General features: G+C 37.8%; 1 protein-coding gene across 1 annotated transcript in view; it reads right to left on the reverse strand.

Moving 5' to 3' along the window:
* LOC140139686 (galactosylceramide sulfotransferase-like) overlaps positions 1–25,788 on the reverse strand; it is a 28,662-nt gene extending 2,874 nt beyond the window's left edge. Inside the window, exons 1-3 of the mRNA XM_072161388.1 lie at positions 25,781–25,788; positions 24,852–25,036; positions 24,566–24,645 (exon numbers count right to left, since the gene is read on the reverse strand). Of these exons, the coding sequence (XP_072017489.1) occupies positions 24,566–24,645; positions 24,852–25,036; positions 25,781–25,788 (273 nt within the window). The remainder of the gene's footprint in view (positions 1–24,565; positions 24,646–24,851; positions 25,037–25,780) is intronic.
* Between the last annotated feature and the right edge of the window lie 1,361 nt (positions 25,789–27,149).

Genomic DNA, 27,149 nt, shown 5'->3' on the forward strand with positions numbered 1-27,149 from the left:
TATAGGTAATTAAAGGGAGTCTCCGGCAATCACAACATTATGCCTCATATGTAAGAAAAATAATTATAAAGCACGAATCAAGTGATTTTATTTTTAAAAAACTCATAGTGACCATAAAAACGAATAAAACATCCGTCTCTCAACACGTGATATTCAAAATTCCCGGGCACCAAAATTGTCGAGTGCAATGACGTCCCAGTAATACAATGGGCTATTTTTAATCAAATAAATGTCTGGATTCCAAAGTCTGCTTTCTGAAAACAAATGGAATTCCAGTTGCCAATGTCGCTTGGAAAAGTTTGGAAATCCAATTAAATGAAGGAAAAAATCGCAGAAACGTCTAAAACACTGTAAAATGAAGTCTCAAATTCTGGATTTCTGACTTTGGACTATTTTTCTGCTGGATTGTTTAGCCTTCGGACACTTAAAAAGTCTGGATTTCCAACAATCACGACTGGACAAAAAGTCTGGAAATCCGAACTCCTCTATAGGGGGTGTGTGTCTTTTTTTTTTCTTTTTTTTTGAATAGCCCAATGAAGACTGACGACAATTGTGATGCGATCAAGCAAAATCAGTCGGAACTCGGAAATATTTAATTTTCAGTTTCTTATAGAATAGTAAAAAGCATTTACAAAGCACAATGCACTTAGACAATTTTGGCGCGGGAATTTTGAATATCGCATGTTGAGAGCCGACTGTTTTTATTCGTTTTTATGGTCAATATGAGTTTGTTTTAAATAAAACGACGTGATTCGTGTTTGATAATTATTTTTTTCTAACATATAAGGCATAATGTTATGATTGCCGGAGACTCCCTTTAATTCATACCTTTGTTTTGTCCTTATCACTGATTTTGTACGAAGACCAAAAATTCAGCTCCGCCCATTTTACAGCACTTCTATGAGAATAAAACAAAGTGCTGGTTTAGAAATTAGTCCAGTGGCAGAGCAAGGTAGGTTGGTTTTGCCAATTAATGTATTTTTCTTTATTAGTTATGGGTCTATGGGTGGTACAAAATAAGATAAGGGTTTAAAATTGTCACCCCTGGGCAATTCGAGATATCCAAGGTCAAAAAGGTCAAGGGGTCAAAATGAACAAGAAATGTCTTTAAAAAGACAATGCCACGGATGAAGACCATGTTTCATAATTTGCATTGATATTCCATGATATGCTGGTAATTTGTTTTATGTGTAAATTAATTTTCGGATGGGACATATGGGTATTTATTGGTAAATACCACCAAGGATATAGGAAATACAAATTTACTCTTAAAATGTGTGCTAAGCATATCTAATTCAGAATTGTATAACAAAAATCTCCATGCATATCATTCCAAGCAAGTTTCCTGACAATCCGACAATCAATATTCAGTTGACCTCAGATAACCTGGAAAATGTTCCCCACTGCAAGATGATAACACCCACCAAGTTTCATTACCGTCCAACAATCCAACAGCAGACCTCAGATGACCTTGACATGACCTTGAATATGTTTGGCGCTTCATGATGATCACATCCACCACATTTCATGAAATGCTTAATTAACCACATATGACCTTGACATGACTTTAGATTGTGGGCGCTCCGATTGTAAATAACATCAAGTAAAGTTTCACGACAATCTATGACATTTTTCGCGATTTCATCTACCATATTTCATGACAGTCCAAAAGATCATCAATAATGGGACATGCACCTTTCAACAACAAACCAAACCGTGGCCAAAAACTGGTCCGATTTTGTCCAAATATAATGCCAAATTATTTCTCTCATCATAAGGATTCAGAGAAAATATATAGTTTTGACTGTCTATGAATTATCGTTGTGAAGTTATGAAATAAAAGGTCGAAGATTAAATAGAGAGCGCCGCAGGGGTGAAAATAATTTGTGATGAAAATGGTCTCAAATTGTTCTTTCTGTGATAACAACTCTAAATAAAGAATGATTTGGACCACATAGAATGACTTATGACCTAGGTCATTGCCAATTGAGTCATATTTATGACTCATATTTATTTCCTTGAACGGTTACCTACCCAGCAGACACAAAACGTTTCCAACATCATTCGCAAAAGGTTAGAAAAGGCTGCCAGAAAACGTTTAAATATCGGGTTATATAAAGGACATATAAAGGGTAGGCCTATACAATGTTTTCATAACATTCAAAAACATTTGTTAATAACCTACTGCAAATATCTATAATTATAATAATACTGGTACTCTGTGACTCTGTCGGTGTGTGTGTCTGTCTGTCCGCCTATTTTCTTCAAGACTAGGGATCGTACGTTTCTCAAACTTGGTGGGTGGGTGCAGCTTGGTATGAGGAAGAACAAGTTTATATTTTAAAGGTCAAAGGTCAAGAACGGGTCGAGTTCAATTGAAGTCTAATTTCAAACACTTTAAATGGCAAATCTAGCCATGCCATTGTGTTGACCTTGGACTATTAAACAAAGTTTCCACGGTGACCTTTTCGTCAGACCTACGGTTAAGAGGTCATAGATCAAGAAAGGTAAAACTTTTAAATTGCCCCTATGGAGCTCAAACTTGGTGGGTTGGTGGACCTTGGACTAACAAATAAAGGTTTCCACTGTGACTTTTTCGTCAGACCTACGGTTAAGAGGTCATAGGTCCAAAAAAGTAAAAAATTCAAATTGCCCCTATGGAGCTCAAACTTGGTGGGTGGGTGGACCTTGGACTAACAAACAAAAGCTTCTACAGCGACCTTTTTGTCAGACCTACGGTTGAGAGGTCATATGTCAAAAAACATTAAAAAATTCAAATTACTCATGGAGCTCATCAAACTTGCTGGGTGGGTGTAACTTTGGCCAAGGAAGCTCAGATTTGTGTTCGTTAGGTCATTTATGGTCAAAGGTCAGGTCAAATTTCAAAAAGCTGCAATTGAGCTCAGCTGTGAGGAAAGTGATCCCAGCCAAAGGACATACCCTTTGATCTGCAAAAGCCAATAACCATGACAACCGAGAACCGCGAAATACGGATAACCGCCTAATTCTAACATAATGTTATTTCAGATTTCATACCACCAAATAGAATTATATGGTTGTGCGCCCTTAATTTAAGCATTAAAATGAGCAGAAATTTGCATAATTTTAGCCAAATTTGGATTGGTCATGATTGGTAATATTATTTCCTGCAAGTGTACCACAGATGGGAGAGATCGAATAACTTTTAATGATTTTAAGCAGCCTTTTCTTTACAGAAACACTGGCATGGTTTTGTCTGTAAAATAGGCAATTCCTGGACATCGTAGACTTCGAGGGCCAGTCGTATAAAATAATGACTGTCAACCTATATTTTTTGCCAGCCAGAGGGATCAGGCATCATAGCTGTCGTCGCTTAAAACTGAGTCACTCCTGTGAAGAAAAATGACGTTTTCTTAAGGCAAGTTTAGCACATATCTACGGTGTCTGATCTCCGCCAAACTCCCCCTTTTATAATTCATCTCCCCAAATTTTCAGTTTTCCCCTTTTTGCGAAATGCTTTCCCCCTTTTTCAAATATTTCCCCCGTTTAACTTTCCCCCTTTTCAAATAGTTTCCCCTTTTCAAATAGTTCCCCCTTTTCGACTTTCCCCCTTTTCAAATAGTTCCCCCTTTTCGACTTTCCCCTTTTCAAATAGTTCCCCCTTTTCGACTTTCCCCCCTTTTCAAATAGTTCCCCCTTTTCGACTTTCCCACTTTTCAAATAGTTCCCCCTTTTCGACTTTCCCCTTTTCAAATAGTTCCCCCCTTTTCGACTTGCCCCTTTTCAAATAGTTCCCCCTTTTCGACTTTCCCCCTTTTCAAATAGTTCCCCTTTTCGACTTTCCCCTTTTCAAATAGTTCCCCCTTTTCGACTTTCCCCTTTTCAAATAGTTCCCCCTTTTCGACTTTCCCCCTTTTCAAATAGTTCCCCTTTTCGACTTTCCCTTTTCAAATAGTTCCCCTTTTCGACTTTCCCCTTTTCAAATAGTTCCCCTTTTCGACTTTCCCACTTTTCAAATAGTTCCCCCTTTTCGACTTTCCCCCTTTTCAAATAGTTTCTCCTTTTCGACTTTCCCCTTTTCAAATAGTTTCCCCCTTTTCAACTTTTTCCTTTTCATATAGTTTCCCCCTTTTCGAATCCCCCTTTTCAAATAGTTTCCCCTTTTTCTAATTACCCACTTTACATATAATACCCCTTTTATTTTCACCCATTTTGTAAATAGTTCCCCCTTTTTACAAATAATCCCCTTTTAACTTTCCTCCCGCTTTTCACAAATAGGTTCCCATTTTAAATAGTTTATCCCTTTTTAAATAATACTCCCTTTTTGTTTTTAATACTCCCTTTTTGTTTGGTACTCCCCGTTTTCCGTGCGTAGGCTTTACCAGTAAGCCTGGACCCTGGAGAGTACCGTGCACTCACTACAGCTCATTTCGCTACATCCATTATTGGAAAGGCGTTCTATATGAATTTGGATACCAACGTAGGTAGATTTATAGCCTGTTGTGCAAGCGCCGCTAAATTCAATGGGTTAGGGATCCGTCAACTTTTATGCACGTTTATAGAGGGGCTGTACAAAGAGCAAATCCGATATGATTGATAAACCAAATGATGTTCAGAATGTTAAACGGGTGAAACTGGCATGCATAATTTGCATAAATATTTATGCTGGTCAAATTCATAGCAATGATGTTTGAAAGTCTGTGAAGAACTTGTCTATAAACAGGGATATGTCAGAGACAACAAACAACTGGCTGCCATTGTTACAGAAGCCTAGATAATAAGAATTGTTTGTGCTATATTATTCAAAAGGTTTTTTTTTTTTTCACCCAGGCTTCAGCCCTGGGTGATATTACATTCAGTTTAGACCTTGTCCTTTGAACCCAAATTGGCTACTTTGAAACGAAGTAGCCAAATGCATTTGCTTCGTCCTCATTAAAATTATTTTACAGGATAATGCAGAGTATCTAATGGATCTGCAGGCTACTAAAAAACTAACCTCACTCCCCATGACAAAATTCATAAAACTATATTCAGTAGAGCTTGACTTTACCCAGGGAATGGGTGGAATATTAACCTCATTCAAGTCCCCATGACAATTATTCCTACAGCTGTTCTGTAGCCTATGAAGTTATTTTTTGACATATAGGGATGATGTTGCAATATGAAAGTTGACCGGTGAATGGCCATGGCCACTAATTCATGAACTTGGCTAGCTGGCTGGCTGGTCTGAGGTCACACTTCTTAAACATCTATGATTTGAATTGCATTGTTGTTGTTCTCATCACAGACTGAATTAGAAGGAACCATTAGAAGGAACCTATTATAATCGGACACTAAATTAATTGTAAAAAATCTTCCTGCTCCCATCATGCAAGTTATTCCACTTAGACTGTTTGATATAGGCCTACTTTTATCTAAATAATTAAGTATTGATTAAGCATTTGCCAGTGAAACATTCTCACTCACAAAAATCACAGATACTCAACATGAGAATCTGTGCAATGTTTGACAGAGAAGGTCAATAAATCTGGCCGTCACAAGTTCATAATTAGTTTTGATTGATCTTCACTGTACCAAATCATTTACTTTAAATTGACATCCTAGCTGTGACCTCTGAGCCAAATGTTCTATAGCATAGTAACACCACATGCATTCATATATATACATTTATATACAAACATATTGGCATAATGGGGACTGATGTTCTCTGACTGCAGTCAGAGGGCAACATGTAGTACCAGTATGGCTAGTAGCATACAGGTAGTTCATATACTTAGGCCTATTCAGCAATCATAGCTCAGTTGTGGAGTACTAGTTCTTTGGTTGAATCACCACCTTCTTGACTGATCAGAAGACCTGTGTTTTATATAGGCTTACTGCATACACTGCCTACCTCTTTGCAGCTATGTGGAGCTAAGGTGGGGCAGTCCGGGGGGTTGTGCAGTCATGTGACCTCCGTACGGCCTGGGTATTCCCTTTTAAAGGGATTTTTATTAAGTTAGCACCAAAGTTTAAAACAAGCGGTCTTAACAGTGAAATGACAATAAAAGCATACATTTATATAACGGGCCTGGACAAAATGGGCATTGCATATTTATGACAAGTGTGGCTGTGTGATTTTATGCAACTTTATTTTTAAGCCAGTTCCGAGTAATTTTCGCTATTCTTTGTTTGTCAACAATTCCGTTAACAATAAAAATGTGCTTTCTAATCAAAGGCTCTATGGCGTATATTCAATTGACCAGACAAATGAACCAGGGACTTCGGTCAGTGGTGCACGCCTCAAAAATCCAAAAAGAATTAGTAGGCCCTATTATGTTAGATGGAGAATTAAGTAGCAATTAAGCCTAGTCTTTTTTAAAGTCGAGACAAGTCCAAAATAATAACGATTAATAAGCCAATCGAATTGATTCGAATTCCAAACTCCTGGCCTTTTCCTGGGTCTATATTTAGTTGCATGATATAATTCAGATTATGATTTTTCTTAAATGTAGATCTATATCCTATAGAATTCATAAATTACACAATAAGTATCATTTTATTCATTTTATTTAGCTCGAAAGTAAAAAGGGGATATTTACAAAACGGGTGAAAGTAAAAAGGGGATATTTACAAAACGGGTGAAAGTAAAAGGGGGATATTTACAAACGGGTGAAAGTAAAAGGGGATATTTACAAAACGGGTGAAAGTAAAAGGGGATATTTACAAAACGGGTGAAAGTAAAAGGGGATATTTACAAAACGGGTGAAAGTAAAAAGGGGATATTTACAAAACGGGTGAAAGTAAAAGGGGATATTTACAAAACGGGTGAAAGTAAAAGGGGGATATTTACAAAACGGGTGAAAGTGAAAGTAAAAAGGGGGATATTTACAAAACGGGTGAAAGTAAAAAGGGGAATTATTTGTTAAAAGGGGGAACTATTTACAAAATGGGTAAAAATAAAAAGGGGGAAATTAAAAAGGGGGAATTATTTGTAAAAAGGTGGGGGGGGTAAGTAAAAATCGGGGAATTAATAATACATTACTCGTTGACTGCCGATAAAACGCCCAATAAAGACTTAGTCACCGGACCGCGCCGGCCAGTTAAAGTACATGCCCTATCACACCACTCCACACCATACATAAATTCTCCCAGTCACATTTCCCAAATATGAAATTAAAAAAAGTCAAATTTTAATTTACTTCTTTTAAAGTTTGGCAGAGGCGGGGTTCGAACTCACGGCGCAACGCTTAGTAGGCCTACTCTATGAGCCTAGCGCCTTAGACCACTCGGCCACTTGTCTTGTTATTCATTTGAAACTTATTTAAAAATATAATCGCTACCACGTGACAAGCAAAGACAGAAAACGTATTATATTTTGGAATTTTATCATTAATGTGTATTATAATAGAGCTACCATTATTTATATTGTTGAATTCTCAAGCGCATCATTTCGAATTGGGTTTTTTATTCCTAAAGCCCGATACTGACTCCACCTGTACATTTTAATTTCATCGCGGGATGCTGAGATGTTTGAAAAGCATCGCAGCATCGCATACCGCTGCGAAGTGGAGTCAGGATCGGGCTTAATTCGAACCACCAGCATCCATGGTTCGATGTAGAGAGTCTTTCCTATTCAGAGGAAATATTGCAATTACACACCTTATTGCCTTTTAACAATAACCAATGACACTAGCACGTAATTCCAGTCAAGCACCAATCTTTAATCCTATTGTTGAAGAGGATAATAAGCTTATACTTATGTATAGCATTCGTAAAAAAGCTTAAGTCTTTGTTTGCTTTGGTTAAGTCTTGTTCAAGTGGTGGATTAACCAACAATTAACAATGAGAGTACATTCCTGATCCTCGTTCAGTTGGCGATGATTTGAAGTGACCGCCAATTATGACCATTTGATATTTAATAGGGGCCTACCAGCAATGTGGAAAAAAAGAAATAATGTAGTGCCAAAATAATGTACCCTTTTACGGAAGGAGCACAGTTTAACAAGTTACAACTCCGCTTCTGCAGTACGAATGTCAGCGGCGAATGTCAGGTTATTATTTCCCAGTCTTGAAAAAAAATTGCAGGCAGAGGTGGGAATCGATCTCGGTACCTCCCGGTTAAAAAGCACTGTGCAAAACCACTAAGCCAACTAAATATCTGTCGTGAGATGATTGACATTAATCTTTGATATTGCTGAATGGAACAAATCGCGGAATTAAATCAGTAATAAAAGAAGTAGATTCTTATTTAGCGGCCAAATTGGATAAAAGGGGAAATATTTGTCCCTGCTCTAAAGAAAATATAGGTTAGAAAATTATCAAATAAAATTAAATTAAAAATTGAGACTTTATATTTATTTATTTCACAAGGCGGCATTTTCACAGACAAACACTGTATACGCTAAAAACTCGACCCTCATTACTAGATGATGGCATAGCTCAGTGTTAGAGCATCAGACTGGTAATGTCAATATCGTTGGTTCGAATCCGCCTGCCAGCAATGGTTTTAATGCTACGCTACAATTTGTTCAATTTTTTTTCATTTATTTATTTATTCATTCATTCATTCATTCATTCATTCATTCATTCATTCATTCATTCATTCATTCATTCATTCATTCATTCATTTATCTATTTATCTATTTATCTATTTATTTAAATAATTTAATATATTTGAAAGGGGTATTTGAGCAATTTGAAATTTGTACCCCCGTATAATCCTATGGGGTCATTTTGAACCCACTCCCTCCCAAATTGCCAAAACCTATGAGTTTAAATCATACATAATGACAGTACGTCAATCATGAGTGAACACCGTATGGTGGTCACTGCATTTATTTGGGAATGGGTAGGCACTGCAGCTTGATTCACCATCCACAACATGATAATGTGTGCACATGCTACATTATATACACTTGTAGGCCTATGTTGTTGTTGGTGTATAAGTAATGGGCCTTGCAATTGAAATGCCTCAAGCTTTTAATCCGATATGCAGATTATCTATTTGTTTTCATGAATTGGAAGACATTCTTTGATGTATTACTGAGCTCAATGATCTGAAATTACTGGAGTGTGAGGTCAGCATAGTATTTTATTAACAGAAAGTATAGAGGCCCTGCATGAAATTATCGATTGACTCCAAACAAAGGATTTGAGCCGGTGTCCTTCACCGTAGTTATGGCGGAGTGCAGTCCATTCAATCAAATGTTGTCATCAACCTATTTGATTGCAATCATGCTTTTGTTGAATGCATTTGAGTAGTCAGCCATATTTACGGGATGATATGTCACATGCAAGGCCTCTATTCTCCAAATTAATTTCCTAATGTATGTGAGAATGATACAATAATGACATGATGATTGATGAACATAATCATTGATGCATCAGTTTTAAAATAGACTAGGCGGTTACCATATTTGGCGGTTCTCGGCTGGGCGCGATTACCAGGCTGATGGTGACATGTCCATATGACAGTTTTACTAATTTGACCTCAGATGACCCCTGGCGACCCCAAAATGACCTTCCAAAAATTTGGCTCTAAATGTTGACTGTACCCACCAAGTTTCATGCCCATACGACAGTTTTTAGGAATTTGACCGCAGATGACCCCTGGGTGACCTTGGATGACCCCAAAATGATCTAAACTTATAACTCTAAATGTTGACTGTACCCACCATCAAGTTTCATGCCCATATATGAGTTTTTACTAATTTGACCTCAGATGACCCGTGGTGACCTTGGATGACCCCAAAATGACCTTCAAAAAATGTTGTTTTAAATGTTGACTGTACCTACCAAGTTTCATGCCCATACGACACTTTTTAGTAATTTGACCTCAGATGACCCCTGGGAGCGGACCCCGGTGTCAGATGACTTTAAAACGAACATAAACATCTTCTTGACAGGACAGAACTACACCCACCCACCGAGTTTGAGCCCCGTACGACCTAGTTTCATGCCCATATGACAGTTTTTAGTCATTTTACCTCAAATGACCCCTGGGAGGGGGCCCCGGGGTCGGATGACTTAACGAACATGAACATCTTCTTGCCAGGACAGAACTACAGTTACACCCACCTACCCACCGAGTTTGAGTCCCGTAGGACCTAGTTTCATGCCCATATGGCAGTTTTTAGTCATTTGACCTCAAATGACCCCTTGGAGGGGGCCCCGGGGTCGGATGACTTAACGAACATAAACTTCTTCTTGCCAGGACAGAACTACACCCACCCACCGAGTTTGAGCCCCGTACGACCTACGACGGCCTCACATTAGCAGTCACAGACAAAACCTAAATCTACAGAATATATCCATTACTCGTCTCGAAAGAGCTCAAAATAAATAACTTAGAAAATTTTCTTGATGTCCTTTAACATGTTTCCATAGTTAACCATCGTTAGCCATGGATATCTATGCTGTAGAACTGACCGGTGACTAAGTCCGATTTATTGGGACGTTTATCGACCATCAACGAGTAATGAAAGGGGGCATTTGGCGGAGATCAGACACCGTACATATCTCTATGGAACTCTGATTTGGTAATATTATCAAAGATTTGATGTTGGCCCAACGTCGCAAATTACATTTGTATTGCGGTTGGGTCAAAGTTGGATCGACGTTGGCCCAACGTTGTGGTGGTTGGCTGCCCGGCCAAAATCACGTTGGGCCAACGTCGAAAAGCAACGTTGGCCCAACGTAGTAAGGTCAATTCGCCCACGTTGTACCAACGTTGGGCCAACGTAGTGTTGCTATCTGGGACGGTATGTGAATGAATAGGTGAATGAATGAATAAATGAATGAATGAATTGTTGAATGAATGAATGAATTGTTGAATGAATGAATGAATGAATTGTTGAATGAATGAATGAATGAATGAATGAATGAATAAATAAATGAATGAATGAATGAATGAATGAATGAATGAATGAATGAATGAATGTATATTATATATATTATGCAGAAATTATATCAATGAACGGACGGACGGACGATTGATTGATTGGTTGGCTACTTGTGTTTGATTGATTGATTTATTGATATCTTCCTTGATATATCGAATGATTGACTTACTTTGGATTTTGCAGTAAATATGAAACCCTACTGTAGTGTTGAGAGATTGACATTAGACAGATATGCACTGCTGCAGCTGCCAAGATTCCCGCCAAAAGATAAAATATAACACGTGCAAGTCGTCTGCTATTTATAAAATGCATGGTTGCGTTGCTAGCTGTCGATATGCAGACTGATAAGGGGAAAATATTTTGAAAGAAAATTACATAATGATAGTTATTAATTCAGTAGTAAATTAATTATCTATACACTTTGTGTTTAATAGGACTGTCAGAAAAGAGTGAATTCAGTTCGTGCGCCAAATAAATCACCAGGAAAAAATCAAAATAAGGCATAAATGGCCTCTAAAATTTAATTAGTACTCATAAAATTTGGTTTTGATACATGACGACATAATTTCTGATTTTCCTGCCTATACTTGCGAGACAACAAGTATAGTGGCAGTGCTATTTCTTGCCCCCCCCCCACAAACTTTAGGAAAGGGTGAGCGAATATAAAAAGGCACACTTTGATCAAACTTGGAATAAATGTAATCGTTAATTTCTTCGCAACCAGTCAACCGAATCAACCGAAGTCAACCGATGTCTAATTTCCGACTTACGTCAAAATGTATTCACCCGGTATTTTTTATGGGACACCCTGCAGTCGCGTAACTATGGTTGTTAGCGCCCCCCCCCCCCCGAGAACATCTTAGGTAACGCGGGGTGTAGGAATGGCATCGGCATTATGATTTGGCAATTTAGCGATCCCTAGTGGTAGCGCCCGGGGCACGTTGCCCCAAAACACCCACACCCCCATCCCCACCCCCACCCGCTTGCCCCGACCCCAAGTTACGCCACTGACACCCTGTATGTATAAGAGCTGCACTCACCTGCTCACTGTAACATTCCGTTCTGTAAATTGTAGTATTGTCTAGATACCGACTGTTTTATGCGTTCATCTCCATGCATTTGCCTATAATACCCATTATATCGAAAAATCCTGATAACCGGTTTAAATGTAAATTACTAAACAACTACTGACGAAGCCAAGAGACAGTTGTCATTCATCATGTTCATAATTTTTTAAACATTCTCATCTATCAGGACAAAGTTTTTTAACTCCAATATATTTCTACATTAATACCGTATAATGACATTTGAATGTATACGTACAAAAATTCATAGTTCAAATTGAAGTCAAACCGTGACCTATCAGTGAATGATATCTCGTGTTTGTCGTGCCTTATCGTTTCAACCATCTGACAGGTTCCCATAGATGATCCAACTTATTTTAAATCGTCACTGGATCTCTACCTGTAGGCAAATTACTTTTCAAAGGAAAAACAACGCTTTTTTAGTGATTTCGTGAATATTTTGTCCTTCAACAATCCTTGTTGGTTAAAACGCGAAAGATTAAACGGATACTAATCCAAATTAGGATTAAAAATAAATCTAATGGATTTGAATTTCAATCTATTAGATTACAAAATAGTAATCTAATACAGATTAGCTCAATCTATTAAATTAAGAATTTTTAATCTGAGCTTGTCCTTCATCGTAATCGAATAGATTAACGAAGAGAGCGAAGATGAAGATGAAAAGGAATTCGAAGTCAGACGTCGTTATCCGAGCCTTTAATATTTTGGTAAATTGTTGGAATTAAGGGCCAAAAGCATGCGTTTTAGGGCATTTTTTGTATATTATAATATGTTGTGGCAATCAAAGACTAATTTCAAATACTAATTTTAAGGGACCGGGGATTTTTTAAATTGCATAGAAATAGGAGTAGCCTAGAAATATTGATCACAGCTACAAAATTGATGGTGCATATCAAAACTCTATAGTTTTATATTTGAGTATTTGTGTAAGTTCATAGGAAAAATAGGTAAATAGGCTTGTATATATTGTATAATTGAAGTTGCATTTTACTCGCACACTTTTTTTGGAGCCACGATTTCATAAATTTCCCGTGCGGCGATTTCCCTATAACTTTGCCTTGGTATGTTGAACACTCCAAAAACAATAATTATGGTACTTACTTTAAACTTTGGGGAAAAGTATGTGCCTTAATGAATCTCGTCAATGCAGACAATTCGGCGTAATTTTGCAAGCTTGGAAACGCCTACTACTTGCTATTTTGTCAATCAACATTCCCAAATTGTCCCACAAGAAAGACTTCGGCGAGGAAAATCAAATTTTCATGTATTCAGTACATGTTTCCTGTTAAAGTCTTCCAATTTAGTGCTGAGTTCTGCTCATACATGTCATATCTACGGAATTGATGTTTGATTGAATTGATTCTTGAGCATAAATTCCTTGATTATAAGATATTCAACTTCTCGCAACGAAATAGACACGTAAGAAGGCCAAATAAGAGACGTGCACAGTAGTTGCTATTAATACTCACGATTGTGTATCTTGTGTTAGTATTATTCCATATTTTGCTAGTAAACGTTCAATGCAACACTTCGTAAGTGACAGAGCTCGATTCATCGATACCTAGGTTTCATCATATTTGTAATTGGTATCAACCAAATAGTCTACATCTATATTTTACCTCATTATTTCGGCTTAAAATGGACAGAAACCTTTCATGGCAGTTATTACGTATGGTATTTCATAATTTTTGGTCATTTGTGGTAAAGAATTTGAAAAGAAAAGGAATATTACATTATGGCGTTAAATGTCAATAAGCATAAATGAAGGTGAAACTGCTTCTGCTATACGTCTCTGTTATTGTTTTATTGTTGATGTTTTTATCGTACTAACAGACACTCTGTACTTTACCGCAATCTTATGGTTCTTAGTCGTGTGTTAGCGCGTGCGTGTCAACGCGATACTTGTGCGCAATATTTGAACTAATAGCAATAACGGGACGGGTCGATTCTAAAGCATTTTCCACCATGATGATGTGGCAGTGATATCAGTGCGCATTTCATTGGGCGCAACTACAAATCGCCAGTGTTCGCTCAAATATATACGCACGTGCATATAGATGCGCTCGCGAAACAGCTGCCTCAACGCTTTGATGTCACTGCCACATCAGGGAAAATGATTTAGCCATAGGTAATTCCTTGTAAATTGTAGTATATATTTAAGTGTTTAAGTGTTTAAGAATGATAATAAATGTATTGTTTTTAGCCGCTGTCGTACATCGTTTCATATAACACGCGACATCATATATTTTTGGCGTAAAACAACTCGGCTTCGGCAACTGTTATATGAGTCGATACACGACAGCGGCTAAAACAATACCTTCATTCTTCAAATCTAACTTAATAGAAAAATAACAAACAGTAAAATGAAAGTCCTCCACTTTGCACAGGTGCTATTACATAAAGCCTACATCACGTAAGCGCACACTAAAACAAGCACCCACCCATACACCCATCACCATGTTACGCCACACTACTATAGCGCAGTGGTTCTAAAACAAGCTTTAAAACAAGACCAATTTGAAGGGTGTAAGTATTCATCTTTATTTTTAAAATATCATAATCATTCGATTTTTTCAAGAAAAATGTCACGCCGCCACCCTTCCTTTTAAGGGTCACAATATAAGACACAATGACATAAATGCTTAGAACACATGATTCAATTCCCCGTAGAAGTGAGGATGTAACAGAATTAACTACCATAGAAATACGTTAAAACAATAAATTTTTGAATATATCGCATTGGACTAGGTCGTTCACGCGGTACCTCTGCATTGAACAGATTTCAAAGAACAAAGACAAAGACCTGGATCGTAATTCTATAGAATATCAATATTATGCTGATCACTCGCACCTGTAAGATTAGTATCTTTGAAAAGAGCGGTATTATATTCAATTGCATTGTTATGGTAGTTAATCTTGTTACATCCTCACTTCTACGGTGAATACTGTGACCAGCTATTTGCCAATTGAAATACACAGGAAGACCACCCGCTGTGCCAAAGGTCACCGTTCCAGACATCCTGTCTAGATGCTGTAATGTCAGCGCCCATCTGGTCACGTGGGCATTAAATTAAGTGCCTTTATTTAAATGCCCTAAGACGACTGCTCACGATTGTGTATCTTGTGTTAGTATTATTCCATATTTTGCTAGTAAACGTTCAATGCAACACTTCTTAAGTGACAGAGCTCGATTCATCGATACCTAGGTTTCATCATATTTGTAATTGGTATCAACCAAATAGTCTACGTCTATATTTTACCTCATTATTTCGGCTTAAAATGGACATAAACCTTTCATGGCAGTTATTACGTATGGTATTTCATAATTTTTGGTCATTTGTGGTAAAGAATTTGAAAAGAAAAGGAATTTTACATTATGGCGTTAAATGTCAATAAGCATAAATGAAGGTGAAACTGCTTCTGCTATACGTCTCTGTTATTGTTTTAATGTTGATGTTTTTATCGTACTAACAGACACTCTGTACTTTACCAATAAGTCTTAAACACAGAAAATTCCGGCAATCTTATGGTTCTTAGTCGTGTGTTAGCGCGTGCGTGTCAACGCGATACTTGTGCGCAATATTTGAACTAATAGCAATAACGGGACGGGTCGATTCTAAAGCATTTTCCACCATGATGATGTGGCAGTGATATCAGTGCGCATTTCATTGGGCGCAACTACAAATCGCCAGTGTTCGCTCAAATATATACGCACGTGCATATAGATGCGCTCGCGAAACAGCTGCCTCAACGCTTTGATGTCACTGCCACATCAGGGAAAATGATTTAGCCATAGGTAGTTCCTTGTAAATTGTAGTATATATTTAATTTGATTAAAATTTGATATACTAATGATTAATATATTTATTTGAATTGAATTGTTTAAGAATGATAATAAATGTATTGTTTTTAGCCGCTGTCGTACATCGTTTCATATAACACGCGACATCATATATTTTTGGCGTAAAACAACTCGGCTTCGGCAACTGTTATATGAGTCGATACACGACAGCGGCTAAAACAATACCTTCATTCTCTAAATCTAACTTAATAGAAAAATAACAAACAGTAAAATGAAAGTCCTCCACTTCGCACAGGTGCTATTACATAAAGCCTACATCACATAAGCGCACACTAAAACAAGCACCCACCCATACACCCATCACCATGTTACGCCACACTACTATAGCGCAGTGGTTCTAAAACAAGCTTTAAAACAAGACCAATTTGAAGGGTGTAAGTATTCATCTTTATTTTTAAAATATCATAATCATTCGATTTTTTCAAGAAAAATGTCACGCCGCCACCTTTTAAGGGTCACAATATAAGACACAATGACATAAATGCTTAGAACACATGATTCAATTCCCTGTAGAAGTGAGGATGTAACAGAATTAACTACCATAGAAATACGTTAAAACAATAAATTTTTGAATATATCGCATTGGACTAGGTCGTTCACGCGGTACCTCTGCATTGAACAGATTTCAAAGAACAAAGATAAAGACCTGGATCGTAATTCTATAGAATATCAATATTATGCTGATCACTCGCACCTGTAAGATTAGTATCTTTGAAAAGAGCGATATTATATTCAATTGCATTGTTATGGTAGTTAATCTTGTTACATCCTCACTTCTACGGTGAATACTGTGACCAGCTATTTGTGTACTCTGTTTAGCTGCCATTAAGCTAATCGTAGCCAACTTTTGAATTTTGCTCCACAAAATTCAGACAGAGCTAGGGATAAATGTCTCATTTAAGACAAACCATCACCATATGCTTATTATGATCAGGGGTTACTAACCCTAACCCTTACCATAACTCTAACCTTAACCCTAACCCCCGTAACCCCGACTCTTCTGAGTCTACAGTTTAGCGGTTCATACAATATGGCGCACAAGATACTATATATAATGACTTACCGTCGTTTTATCTTTTCAGTTTCTGTTTCCGTATCCGTAATAGTTTTTGTAAGTCATTGTTATTCTGAAGTGGTAGTCTCCCAGGTATGACCAATCTTTTATTCTAGCCTTTTGTTAGTTACTGAAAATTTGAAGCTCGTGAATTTCAGTTTTCGTTTTGGTAAGTTATATTGATTTTTTACATAAAACCTTGAGATGTGCGGTTGGGTGCCAATCTAGACAAAAGAAGAGTCTAAATTTTACGGTCCTAAATTCGCGGTAAATTGTACGGCTTCAATTGACTTGTGTTTGGTGTATATGCACTTACGCATAGACGTAAGTGGCTCGTAAAAAAAGTCTTGCATTGAAATATATACTAACCATGTTGCCAAGTTATAAGCAAAAGTCTTTCATATTGGCGATGAAACGAGCGTCTAAAATCTCCCAATGAGGCGCGTACAAGTGGTGATTTGGTAATCATGTTTTATATTGAAATGCAATACAAAAGAATCTGCATTGGAGCAAAGATAATGTATTCTATTCATGGCAAGCTAATCTGATAATTGGTTGGGCCTATATGCAAGACTCGGGTTTATTTTAAATGTTTATTTTTGAAGAGCTTATTTTCAGTCATGGATCATACTGATAAATTTCGCAAGGAAGGGGGAGGGAGGGAGGGAGGTGATACTTGAGACTGAACAAGTGAGAGCGGGAGGGGGTGAGGAAGAAAGAGAGGAGAGGGCTGGACGGAAAGACTAGAAAGAGAAGAACTCGATCGAGAGGAGAGAGTAGGGACCGGGGAGGGAGTGGGGAGCCTGATCATGGGGGGGGGCAGGAGGAAGCAAACTAGGAGATAGACATTGATACGAGGGCAGAGCGAAACTGCGGCCCTGCACAGGTGCTTTGGGGTGCGACATGCTTATAAGCGGACCTTTTGTGATTTTCGACGTTTTTACAGAAAAAGGTGCACCTTTTCATTCGGATTGGCATTTTGTCATAATCATGATAATAATGTGAATCAATTTTTAAATTGATAAACAGTGTCAAACACGAGAGGGCGATAGACCATTAAAACACCGGTCAGACATCGGTTTTCCATAATCTTTTATCTCCACTCCAGCCTTTTAATATTGACACAGGCAATCATCTCTATTGAAATAAGCTGATTGGTACTTCAGAGTTAACAATGAAATCAGATTACAGTAAACTTACTGAATCCCTTGCGTTTTCGTATCTGAACAAAAGACTTACGGAAACTGAAAAGATAAAAAGACCCTTAGTTTATGACATATTATGGCATAGTTTATGAGCTAGCCTTTACACTCTAAAATGGTTTAGGTCATATCTGACTGGAAGAATGCAAAGAGTTTTATTTAAGGGGGTACTACACCCCTGGCCAATTTTGTGCCTATTTTTGCATTTTTCTCAAAAATTATATCACATTGGTGACAGGTAAGATATGTATATTATAGGGGCAAGGACTACAACTACTGCACTGAAAATTCAGCAACTCAAAGCAAGTACTTATTGATGTATTGATCAAATATTGGTTTTCCCTCATTTTTGACTGTAACTCCACAACTGTTGAAATAAAATTTCCAGTGCTGTAGTTGTAGTCTTTGCCCCTATAATATACATATCTTACTTGTCCCCAATGCATTATAATTTTTGAGAAAAATGCAAAAATAGGCACAAAATTGGGCAGGGGTGTAGTACCCCCTTAATGGTATTGTTTCTGATGCACTTCCCGTGAAAACGGGAGTTCCACAAGGCAGTAAGTATCCTTGGGCCACTTTTGTTTCTTATTTTTATTAATGATATGCCAATGGTAATTTAACATGGAAAGATCTCAATGTACGCTGATGATACCACACTATATGTTAGTGGAAGTGATGTTAATGTAAAATCCAAGAAGCTTACCGATGATATGGAAGAAATTACTAGGTGGCTTCGTTATAACATGCTTTTCCTCAATACTGACAAAACAAATGTTATGCTATTGGGCAGTAGTTCAAAATTACGCAATGTTCATGATGATTCGTTTTCAGTTATGGTAAATGGTTGTAAACTTGACAGGGTAAGTAAGGCTAAATGTTGGGTGTGATAATTGACGATGAGTTGTTGTGGCACAAACAAGTAAATGGTGTTACTCAGAAAGCTTTCTGTAAGATAGCTCTTTTAAGGCGTCTTAGCACATTTCTTGATGCCAATATTTTAAATATTTTGTATAAGTCATTGATTCAGTCCCAGTTTGACTACTGCAGTGCTGTATGGTTTGGTAGATACAACGAGGATGTCCATAAACTCAGTGTATTACAAAAACGTTGTGCCAGAATTATATTAAGTGTTTTAATATCTAACTTCATCTGATATTATGTTTCCAATGTTAAGATGGAAGTCACTTCAAGACCGTTGTAACTATTTTAAGGTTTTATTGATGTATAAATCTCTAAATGATTTGGCTCCATCATATCTCTCTTCAAAATTCAATTATATTTCAGATAGACAAATGTTGTGTTAATACGAGACAAGCCGCAGCTGATCTGCTGGCGCTACCACCATGTTCCAATGGCAATGATACTGAATATTTCAAGTCTTCATTTTCCTATAGTGGTGTTCAAGTATGGAACAAAATTAATCTTGACATCAGAAAGTCGCCAAGTATGCAATGTTTTAAGCGCATGTACAATTTATGATGAACATAACATTTGTTGCTTTAGGACCAATATTGGTCTATTTTGCATTAAGAGTATATCGTATATTTTGGTTAATGTTGATGAATTTGGTTGTCATTTGTATCTTATTTTATGTTATTGTTAATTATTCCATCATGGTTGATGCGCACAAAACATCATGATAAACAGTATCTTCATTTTATGTTTGTATATAATTATCTGGGTGGGGTGTGTGTGGGGGTGTGAGTGTATAGGGTGTGAGTTTTTACGTGAGGGGTGAAGTAGTGTGGGATGTGTATGTTTGTGCGGTAGTGGGGATATGAGGACGATAATGTTGTGTGGAGAGTAGTGCAGTGGTGGATATTTGAGGGTGATAGATTGCTTTTGATTCGGATTTGTGCAATATATTTGCTTATAATTTTGTGCCATGTTGAGTTACCAATATTAGTAGTACTTTGTAATGATTTGTTCTTAACATTGTATTAGTTTAAGTACTTGTAAATTGGTATACTCTATTTAAATTGTGATTTATACGTTTATGCTTTACTATAATACTCATGTATCTTTTTTAATGTTATGCAGGGCCCGTGTAAGAACAGCATTTTAGCTGATCGGGCCACCCTGGGTAAATATGATGCAATAACATAAAATAATACTTTGCATTCTTATTATATAATAAGAATGCATTTTGTTGGCAGTGACACACACCTCATTTCATTATTTAAGCAATTCAAAAGATCAATTACAAATTCAAGATGATTCAAGATATCCTTCCGAGTGTACTGCCATGTTTACACTGGGGTAAGGCTGCAATTAAGATGCACACTACCTTACGCTATAGATATAATTGTACAGTTAAAATCCCTTTTTATGATATCATTAAACGGCTCTTTTCAGAGCCACCAAAAGTTACTAAAACTCCTTCCAAATGCGATGCGCACAGTCAACGTATAGTCAGCGTTCTCTGGCGTACACTACCCAGTAACGAGATGCAATTCATTTGGGAGGCCAGGATGCCACGTGAAAGCTCTATGGGCATCCAAAATGAACACGCTACCTCTTTATTTAGGAGGCCTGTTCATTTTTGGAGGCCACACTTCCGGTTAGGCGAAGTACATTCAAATGTGTAGTTCTTTTTATATAATATTTACCGTTTCCATGGAAGCAGAAAACAATTATTAATGACATAAAAATTATGAATTATGAAAAGGGGGTGGCCGAATACAATGACTGGAACCTGAATTCAATCCTAAAAGCCTCCAAAATGTTTTGACACTTTTTCATGAACCATTTCAACGGCTCTTTTCAGAGCCACCAAAAGTTCTAAAACTCCTCCCAAATACGATGCGAACAGTCACCGTATAGAATTGGTGGGTCCTGAGGCGTACACTACCCTGCAACAAGTTGCAAATATCATGTCCGAAACTTGGGATCCTAAATCGGCGAGTCACGCGTTTATTTGGCAGGCCATGAGGTCACGTGTGAACTCTAGGGCATCAAAAATGAGCAAGCTACTTGTTTATTCAGGAGGCCTGATCATTTTAGAGGCGACCCTTCCGGTTATATTCAATCTATTCGTCGTGATTAATACAAATGCACGTAGCCTACGGTATTGACAATTGTTGAAACGGTAGGGCAGGTCTGAGGTGTATTCTGAATTTATCCCTGTAATAGCTGCGGTGAGTAACTGGAAGTGTGGCCTCCTAAATCAGTTTCGGAGGCCTCCTGAAAATAGAACAGGGGCTCTAGCCACCCTGGGTTTTCAAGCCCAGTGCTGAAAGCTTCTGGGCATATCCCTGTTCTGTGCAGATTTGTCGGGTAAAGAAACAGGGTCATATTTCCCCAAAACTAAAATAAAGATGATGTCTTTGCCAACAACATAACTCTTTTGATGATAGACGGTCATGATCCATAACAATTTACGTACATCTAAAAACTCTGCCGTGTATAGCGCTGCTGCAGGATGCTATCCAAGCTGCTATATCATGATATTGCAGATTGTCATCGTACACATAATATCCAAGCTTTCACATGTTCCATGGCTGGAGTGCAGCTGTAGAATTGTAAAAAATATGTAAAGAAATTATTTAAGGTGGTGGTCAGTTATCTTCTTTTAAACCTTACATGGTAGCCCATGTTTGCACTTTCAAAATATTTACCTTTTGATGTTCTTGCGTTACAAAACTAAAGTAAATAGGCCCAATGTTGTATTTTAATATTGCTATATCTCCATATTTTTCATTGTCTCACCGAATTTTCAAAGTCTCAACTTCTCAGGGGCTGTGCAATAATTATGAGCCCCAAAATTTCCAAACGGCTAGCCAAAAATCGCTTGGCCCCCCCTCTCGGCCCGCCAAAAATCGCTTGCAACCCCCCCCTCGGCCCGCCAAAAATTCTTTGCCCCCCCCCTTGCACATGCCAAATTTTTGGGATCCCAATTTCCAAACCTTAAATGTTCTATATAAATGTTGCGAGCGCAGCGAGCAGGAAAATTTGCATATTTAAGCGTTTCCGTACCGTTTTCCTACGCCTTTTTAGTGCGTTTTATTTAAAAAGGCGCCCAATGAATGTGTGCCAAAAATCGCTTGCCCCCCCCTCGGCTTGCCAAAATTGCTTGCTCCCCCCAACATTCCCCCCCCGGCCCAAATGTTGAGACCGGTATATGGATTTCTGACTAAATTAACCTTATATTTGGCCATTTTAGCCCTAAAATTACAATATTTTCCGCGCTACGCGCGAATTTATCCCACTTTTGAACTATTTTTCATCAGTTTAGCTTCAAAATGGCAAAAATTTTAAAGTTCAATAAAGTTAATCTGTCGCCAAAAAGTGCTGGACTCAATATACTTCCAAGAAATTTTTTCCAACCCCATCCCCCCCCCCCCCATGTCAAAAAGAAATCTACGCCACTGCATCTGCACCCAATCCAAAGTTCACTTCACCATGCAATCCTATAGCTGAGCCAATTTATTTTGTTATGGTTTTGTGACGAGCCGAAATGACTCAACGCCAAAATCACCTTTTCCCAGTTCTCACGAGAATGCACAACAATAACACGCTGTTTGATTAAGTTAACAATATCTAAATATTTAATGAAAAGTATAACAATGATCCCTCGCATACACATGAATGCATATATAAAATAATCACACCAATAGTTACTATCCGGTAAGTCTTCTTGTTGATTACAAAGTTCTGTTGCACTCAACGTTCTGGATGACTGATGTACATACATGTACTTATCTGCGCACATCAATGTTCAGCGAAGCCCACTGTATACTTAGAATTTATATATCCTTTGCGTATCAAATCCTCGTGTAGATGACAATTTCCAAATGCTCCTGCTTTCACCAATCACTCACTTCCTCCAGGAAACAAGCTTTTTCTTTCATGCACTGCTCTACTTTGTTGACAGATGTGTTGTTTTGTAATTCAGACTCCAGCAAGTCGACAGAAGAATGTTAATCCCTTGGGGAGGAGCTCTTTCGTGTACACGCAAAATCTCCTTCATTTTTGCACATTATTGGCTATGCAAAGAACTCTCTCTTCAAGTACTCTCTTCGTTATATCTGCTTCGAGCACATGTTTACATTTCTTTATATCCTAACAAAAACCCATTCTATTAATAGCGCAGGGATTTCTCATCTTGTGCAATGCAGTGAACCCGTGAGTGAACCTTCTGGAAAACTGGGGATTTTCCCAGATTATCAATACATGTTGATAGAATTGAGTATTGCAATCAATGGGTGTTCCCCTAAAAAATGTCAAACTCTTGCATGATTACTTGAAAGGTGTTTTCCATTTCTCATATCTCTCATGAAATAGCTTTAAATTTTAAACAAAGTTAAATAATCAAATTAAATTGCTCAGGGCACACCACAGTATGAACAGTACCATATATTAAGGTCATTTTAATAGATACTGTTATGAAATCTACATGTATACATTATACTCACCAATAACAATAATTCCTACTATTAAAAGAAATATTACTATAAGCAGCACCCATAACTGGAAAAAATAAATAGGAATACAATATTAGTGATAATTGTACAAGAAAGAATGAAAATAGACCTAAGGGACCGTTCACAAACACTTGTTAGGTGGGCCTGATGCAAAAAAAGGAGGCCCTTAAAGTTTTGATTCTCCGGGGGGGGCTGAAAAATGACCACAAATTTTCCTGGGAAAGTTGAGTTTATATGCTTTTTTTTTGGCGATAAAATTGTTTTGCATCAAGCCTCCCGAAACAAGTGTTTGTGAACGGTCCCTAATTTCCTAGCATTGTTTCGCCATCTTACTTATCTACCTCATTAGACCTTATAAAATTTAACCACACTGGATTCCTAAAATTCTTTGTTCCTAACAAAGGACATGTGATAATGCATTCTCCAATAGCTGGATCCAGTTATAGGTTAATAAATGCGCATCACTACTTGTTGGGAGTGAAATTGTACAAAATAAATGCACGCGTACTAAAATGTTGATGCGTTAATGCACGAGCCCCGAAAGGTTTGCATTTTCCAACATCTTTTGTGGCAATTTTGTTATAAAAATAGCAAAAATCACGGGATTTATTTCTTGTGTATGAAATAGGTTAATAATATGCGTATCACTTATTTCTCGAGAAATTGTAACAAATAATGCACATAAATTATACTGAGATGTTGATGCGTCTAATGCACTTCGAGGCTCGGGCATTAGACGCATCAACATTATTTCGTACAATTTCACTCCCAACTAGTAATATGCATTTAAGTTATAATTAACACATGAAATACTAGTAGTGCTTGATGAGATGTAGAAGAAGGAGGAATAAATTCTGCACCAGTGTTTACTCAGAGACCATATATCACGATTTTGGCCCAGTGAAAATTAGAGTTGGCGCACAAGCATGGTGCAATAATATGCACAATTACAGTAAATTTGACGAAATTTGACAAAATTGGGCCAATTTACATGTAGAAAATTTGGAAAAGATATTTCATTTGGCGTACTCAATTTCCAATGAGTCAGAGTGACCACTGCTGTGCCCTCACCTTCATATTCTTCCACCAGATCTTCTGTTTGATTTGCTTAGTAGTTTCTTTAATTGACATTGCCTTTTTTTGTATTTCTTCTGCAAGTAATGATGGTATAAGAGATATATATTATAGCTATCAAACAATATGATTTGCCTGTAAGATTAAGCCATCAAATGTGTGCAAAAAACTTGGAAACTTGCATGCATCAGAAACCAATTATATGTTTTTTTTGCAAAAGCATGGTGCATTGTGGTGATTTGGTGATCATCTTTCTTTGGATCCATACCTATACATGACCTACCTGCACTTTCAAGAAGATCATCTAGGTTCTCTCCTCTATCTATCAGCTTATCAATAGAAGTCTTCATGATTCCAGCAACCTCGTCAACCTCTGCCTGAACCTTCTGCAGCTTTTTACGCTGCGCTTTGGCTGAGGCACTCTCCACCTCCACATCTGACTCTTCATTTGATAAAGGTATGGAAGAACTGAAAACATTATTGCAAAGTTAATCAATGATTAACCGTAGCCTACCCATGTACCACATGGCCAAATGCATGACTGCCAAGTGCTGGGGCAGACACATACCTAGAATTTTACAAGGGGCAGGAGGGGGAGGCAAAGTGTTGATTTCTCCGACTGAAGCCAAATTGAATAGAAACTGAAACCAAATTTATGGGCCACCCAGGGCATGCAATTGTCTCCTGGTCTCAAGTTATTTTCATCCCTGTCCATGTACCAATACATACAGCTACACATTACTCCTGATTTTAGATAAATACACTGAGAATTTGAAAGTGGACCCATCAATATTTCAAGAAATTTGAACCCATCGATATACTAAGAGTCAAAATTTCCATTTCAATGCCCCTAAATATTTATTTTGACCTCCGCCCCTGTTCGGGAGTCGGGATACTGACCCCCTAGTGCAGATGAACTCAAATTAGGTAAAAACCTTGTGGTTACTTTAATATTAGTCTAAGGCAGTGGCGTAGTCAAGGGACCAGCTTCCCCCTGATGTGAGAAGTCTTGCCTCCATATATTGCCTCCTCCGGGGTGATGGTCGCCGTAATAATGTAAGGTTTTTTAGGTTAAGGCCTATTTTGAACTTCTTTAGCCCATTATTGTCCAAATGGACCCCCCCCCCCCCATTATTGTCCAAATGGACGCCACCCCACTGGCAAATTAGATGGTTCAGACTTGATAACATTATGTATAATAGCTATACTCACCTACTCATTATAGCATTCCGTATGGTATATCTAGTACAAATTGCAGTATTTTCCAGAAGCCGACTATTTTTATGCGTTCATCACCATGGATTTGCCGACAATACCCAGTATGTCGAAATGTCCTGTCCTGATGACATGAAAATTACTCGCAATAATTACTGACGCGAGTAAGCCAAGAGACAGTTTTCATAAGATTTTAAACATGCACATCTGTCAGGGCCCAGCCTGGTTTAAAACAATTTTTACATTCATAAAATTACATTTGAACGTATATATTGAGTATAAACTCATACTTCAAAACTTGAGGCCAAACCTTGAACTATCAGTGAATGCTGCATGTTTATCGTGCCTTATCGTTTCAACCATCTGACAGTTTCTCATCCATGATCCAACTTGATATCATCAAGGGGTCTCGACCTGTTTTTTGCATCATGGTTTATCTGTATTCTTCCACACAATATAACCAATGTGGTATTTCCCGCCCGCACTTCCCTGTGTTTCCGCGGGAAGGAAATAAAATAAAAACATAAAAATGTTTAAGATAAGATGCGTGAAGATGAAAATGTTCGACGATGAAGATGAAGATGAAAAGCAAGACAAAGATGAAGATGAAAAGGAAGATGAAGACGGAGATCAAGATAAGACAGCATTTGAAGGCGAAGGCGAAGATGAAAAATTCTAAAATGAAGATGAAGATGAAAAGGAAGACGAAGATGAAGATGAAAAGGAAGATGAAGACGGAGATCAAGATAAGACAGCATTTGAAGGCGAAGGCGAAGATGAAAAATTCTAAAATGAAGATGAAGATGAAAAGGAAGACGAAGATGAAGATGAAAAGGAAGATGAAGACGGAGATCAAGATAAGACAGCATTTGAAGGCGAAGGCGAAGATGAAAAATTCTAAAATGAAGATAAAGATGAAAAGGAAGACGAAGATGAAGATGAAAAGGAAGATGAAGATGAAAAGGAAGACGAATATGAAGATGAAATAGGTACTTTGTCCTGAAGAAGTCAGAGCTACTCCTGACGAAAGCTTGACAGTTCTAAACTTGTCTGACGGCGAACCCGCTAAAAAACCCCACTAATTGTTATGAATTCCCGTCGTAAAAGCCTATCCCACAATTTGTTTAACCTCTACGGGGAGGACGGCAAGAAATATTCCATTAGCAGATAGGCGAGATCTGCTTGTTCTCTGTTGACAAGGGGCAGTCTTCAGTGAACGACTCTTTTCAGAGTCATCCGTAGACAAGGGGCGGTCTACATGTCTCACTCTTAGGTACTTTGTCCTGAAGAAGTCAGAGCTATACTCCTGACGAAAGCTTGACAGTTCTAAACTTGTCCGACGGCGAACCCGCTAAAAAAACCACTA

The sequence above is a fragment of the Amphiura filiformis genome, chromosome 18 (assembly GCF_039555335.1).
Source record: "Amphiura filiformis chromosome 18, Afil_fr2py, whole genome shotgun sequence".
NCBI lineage: Eukaryota > Metazoa > Echinodermata > Ophiuroidea > Amphilepidida > Amphiuridae > Amphiura > Amphiura filiformis.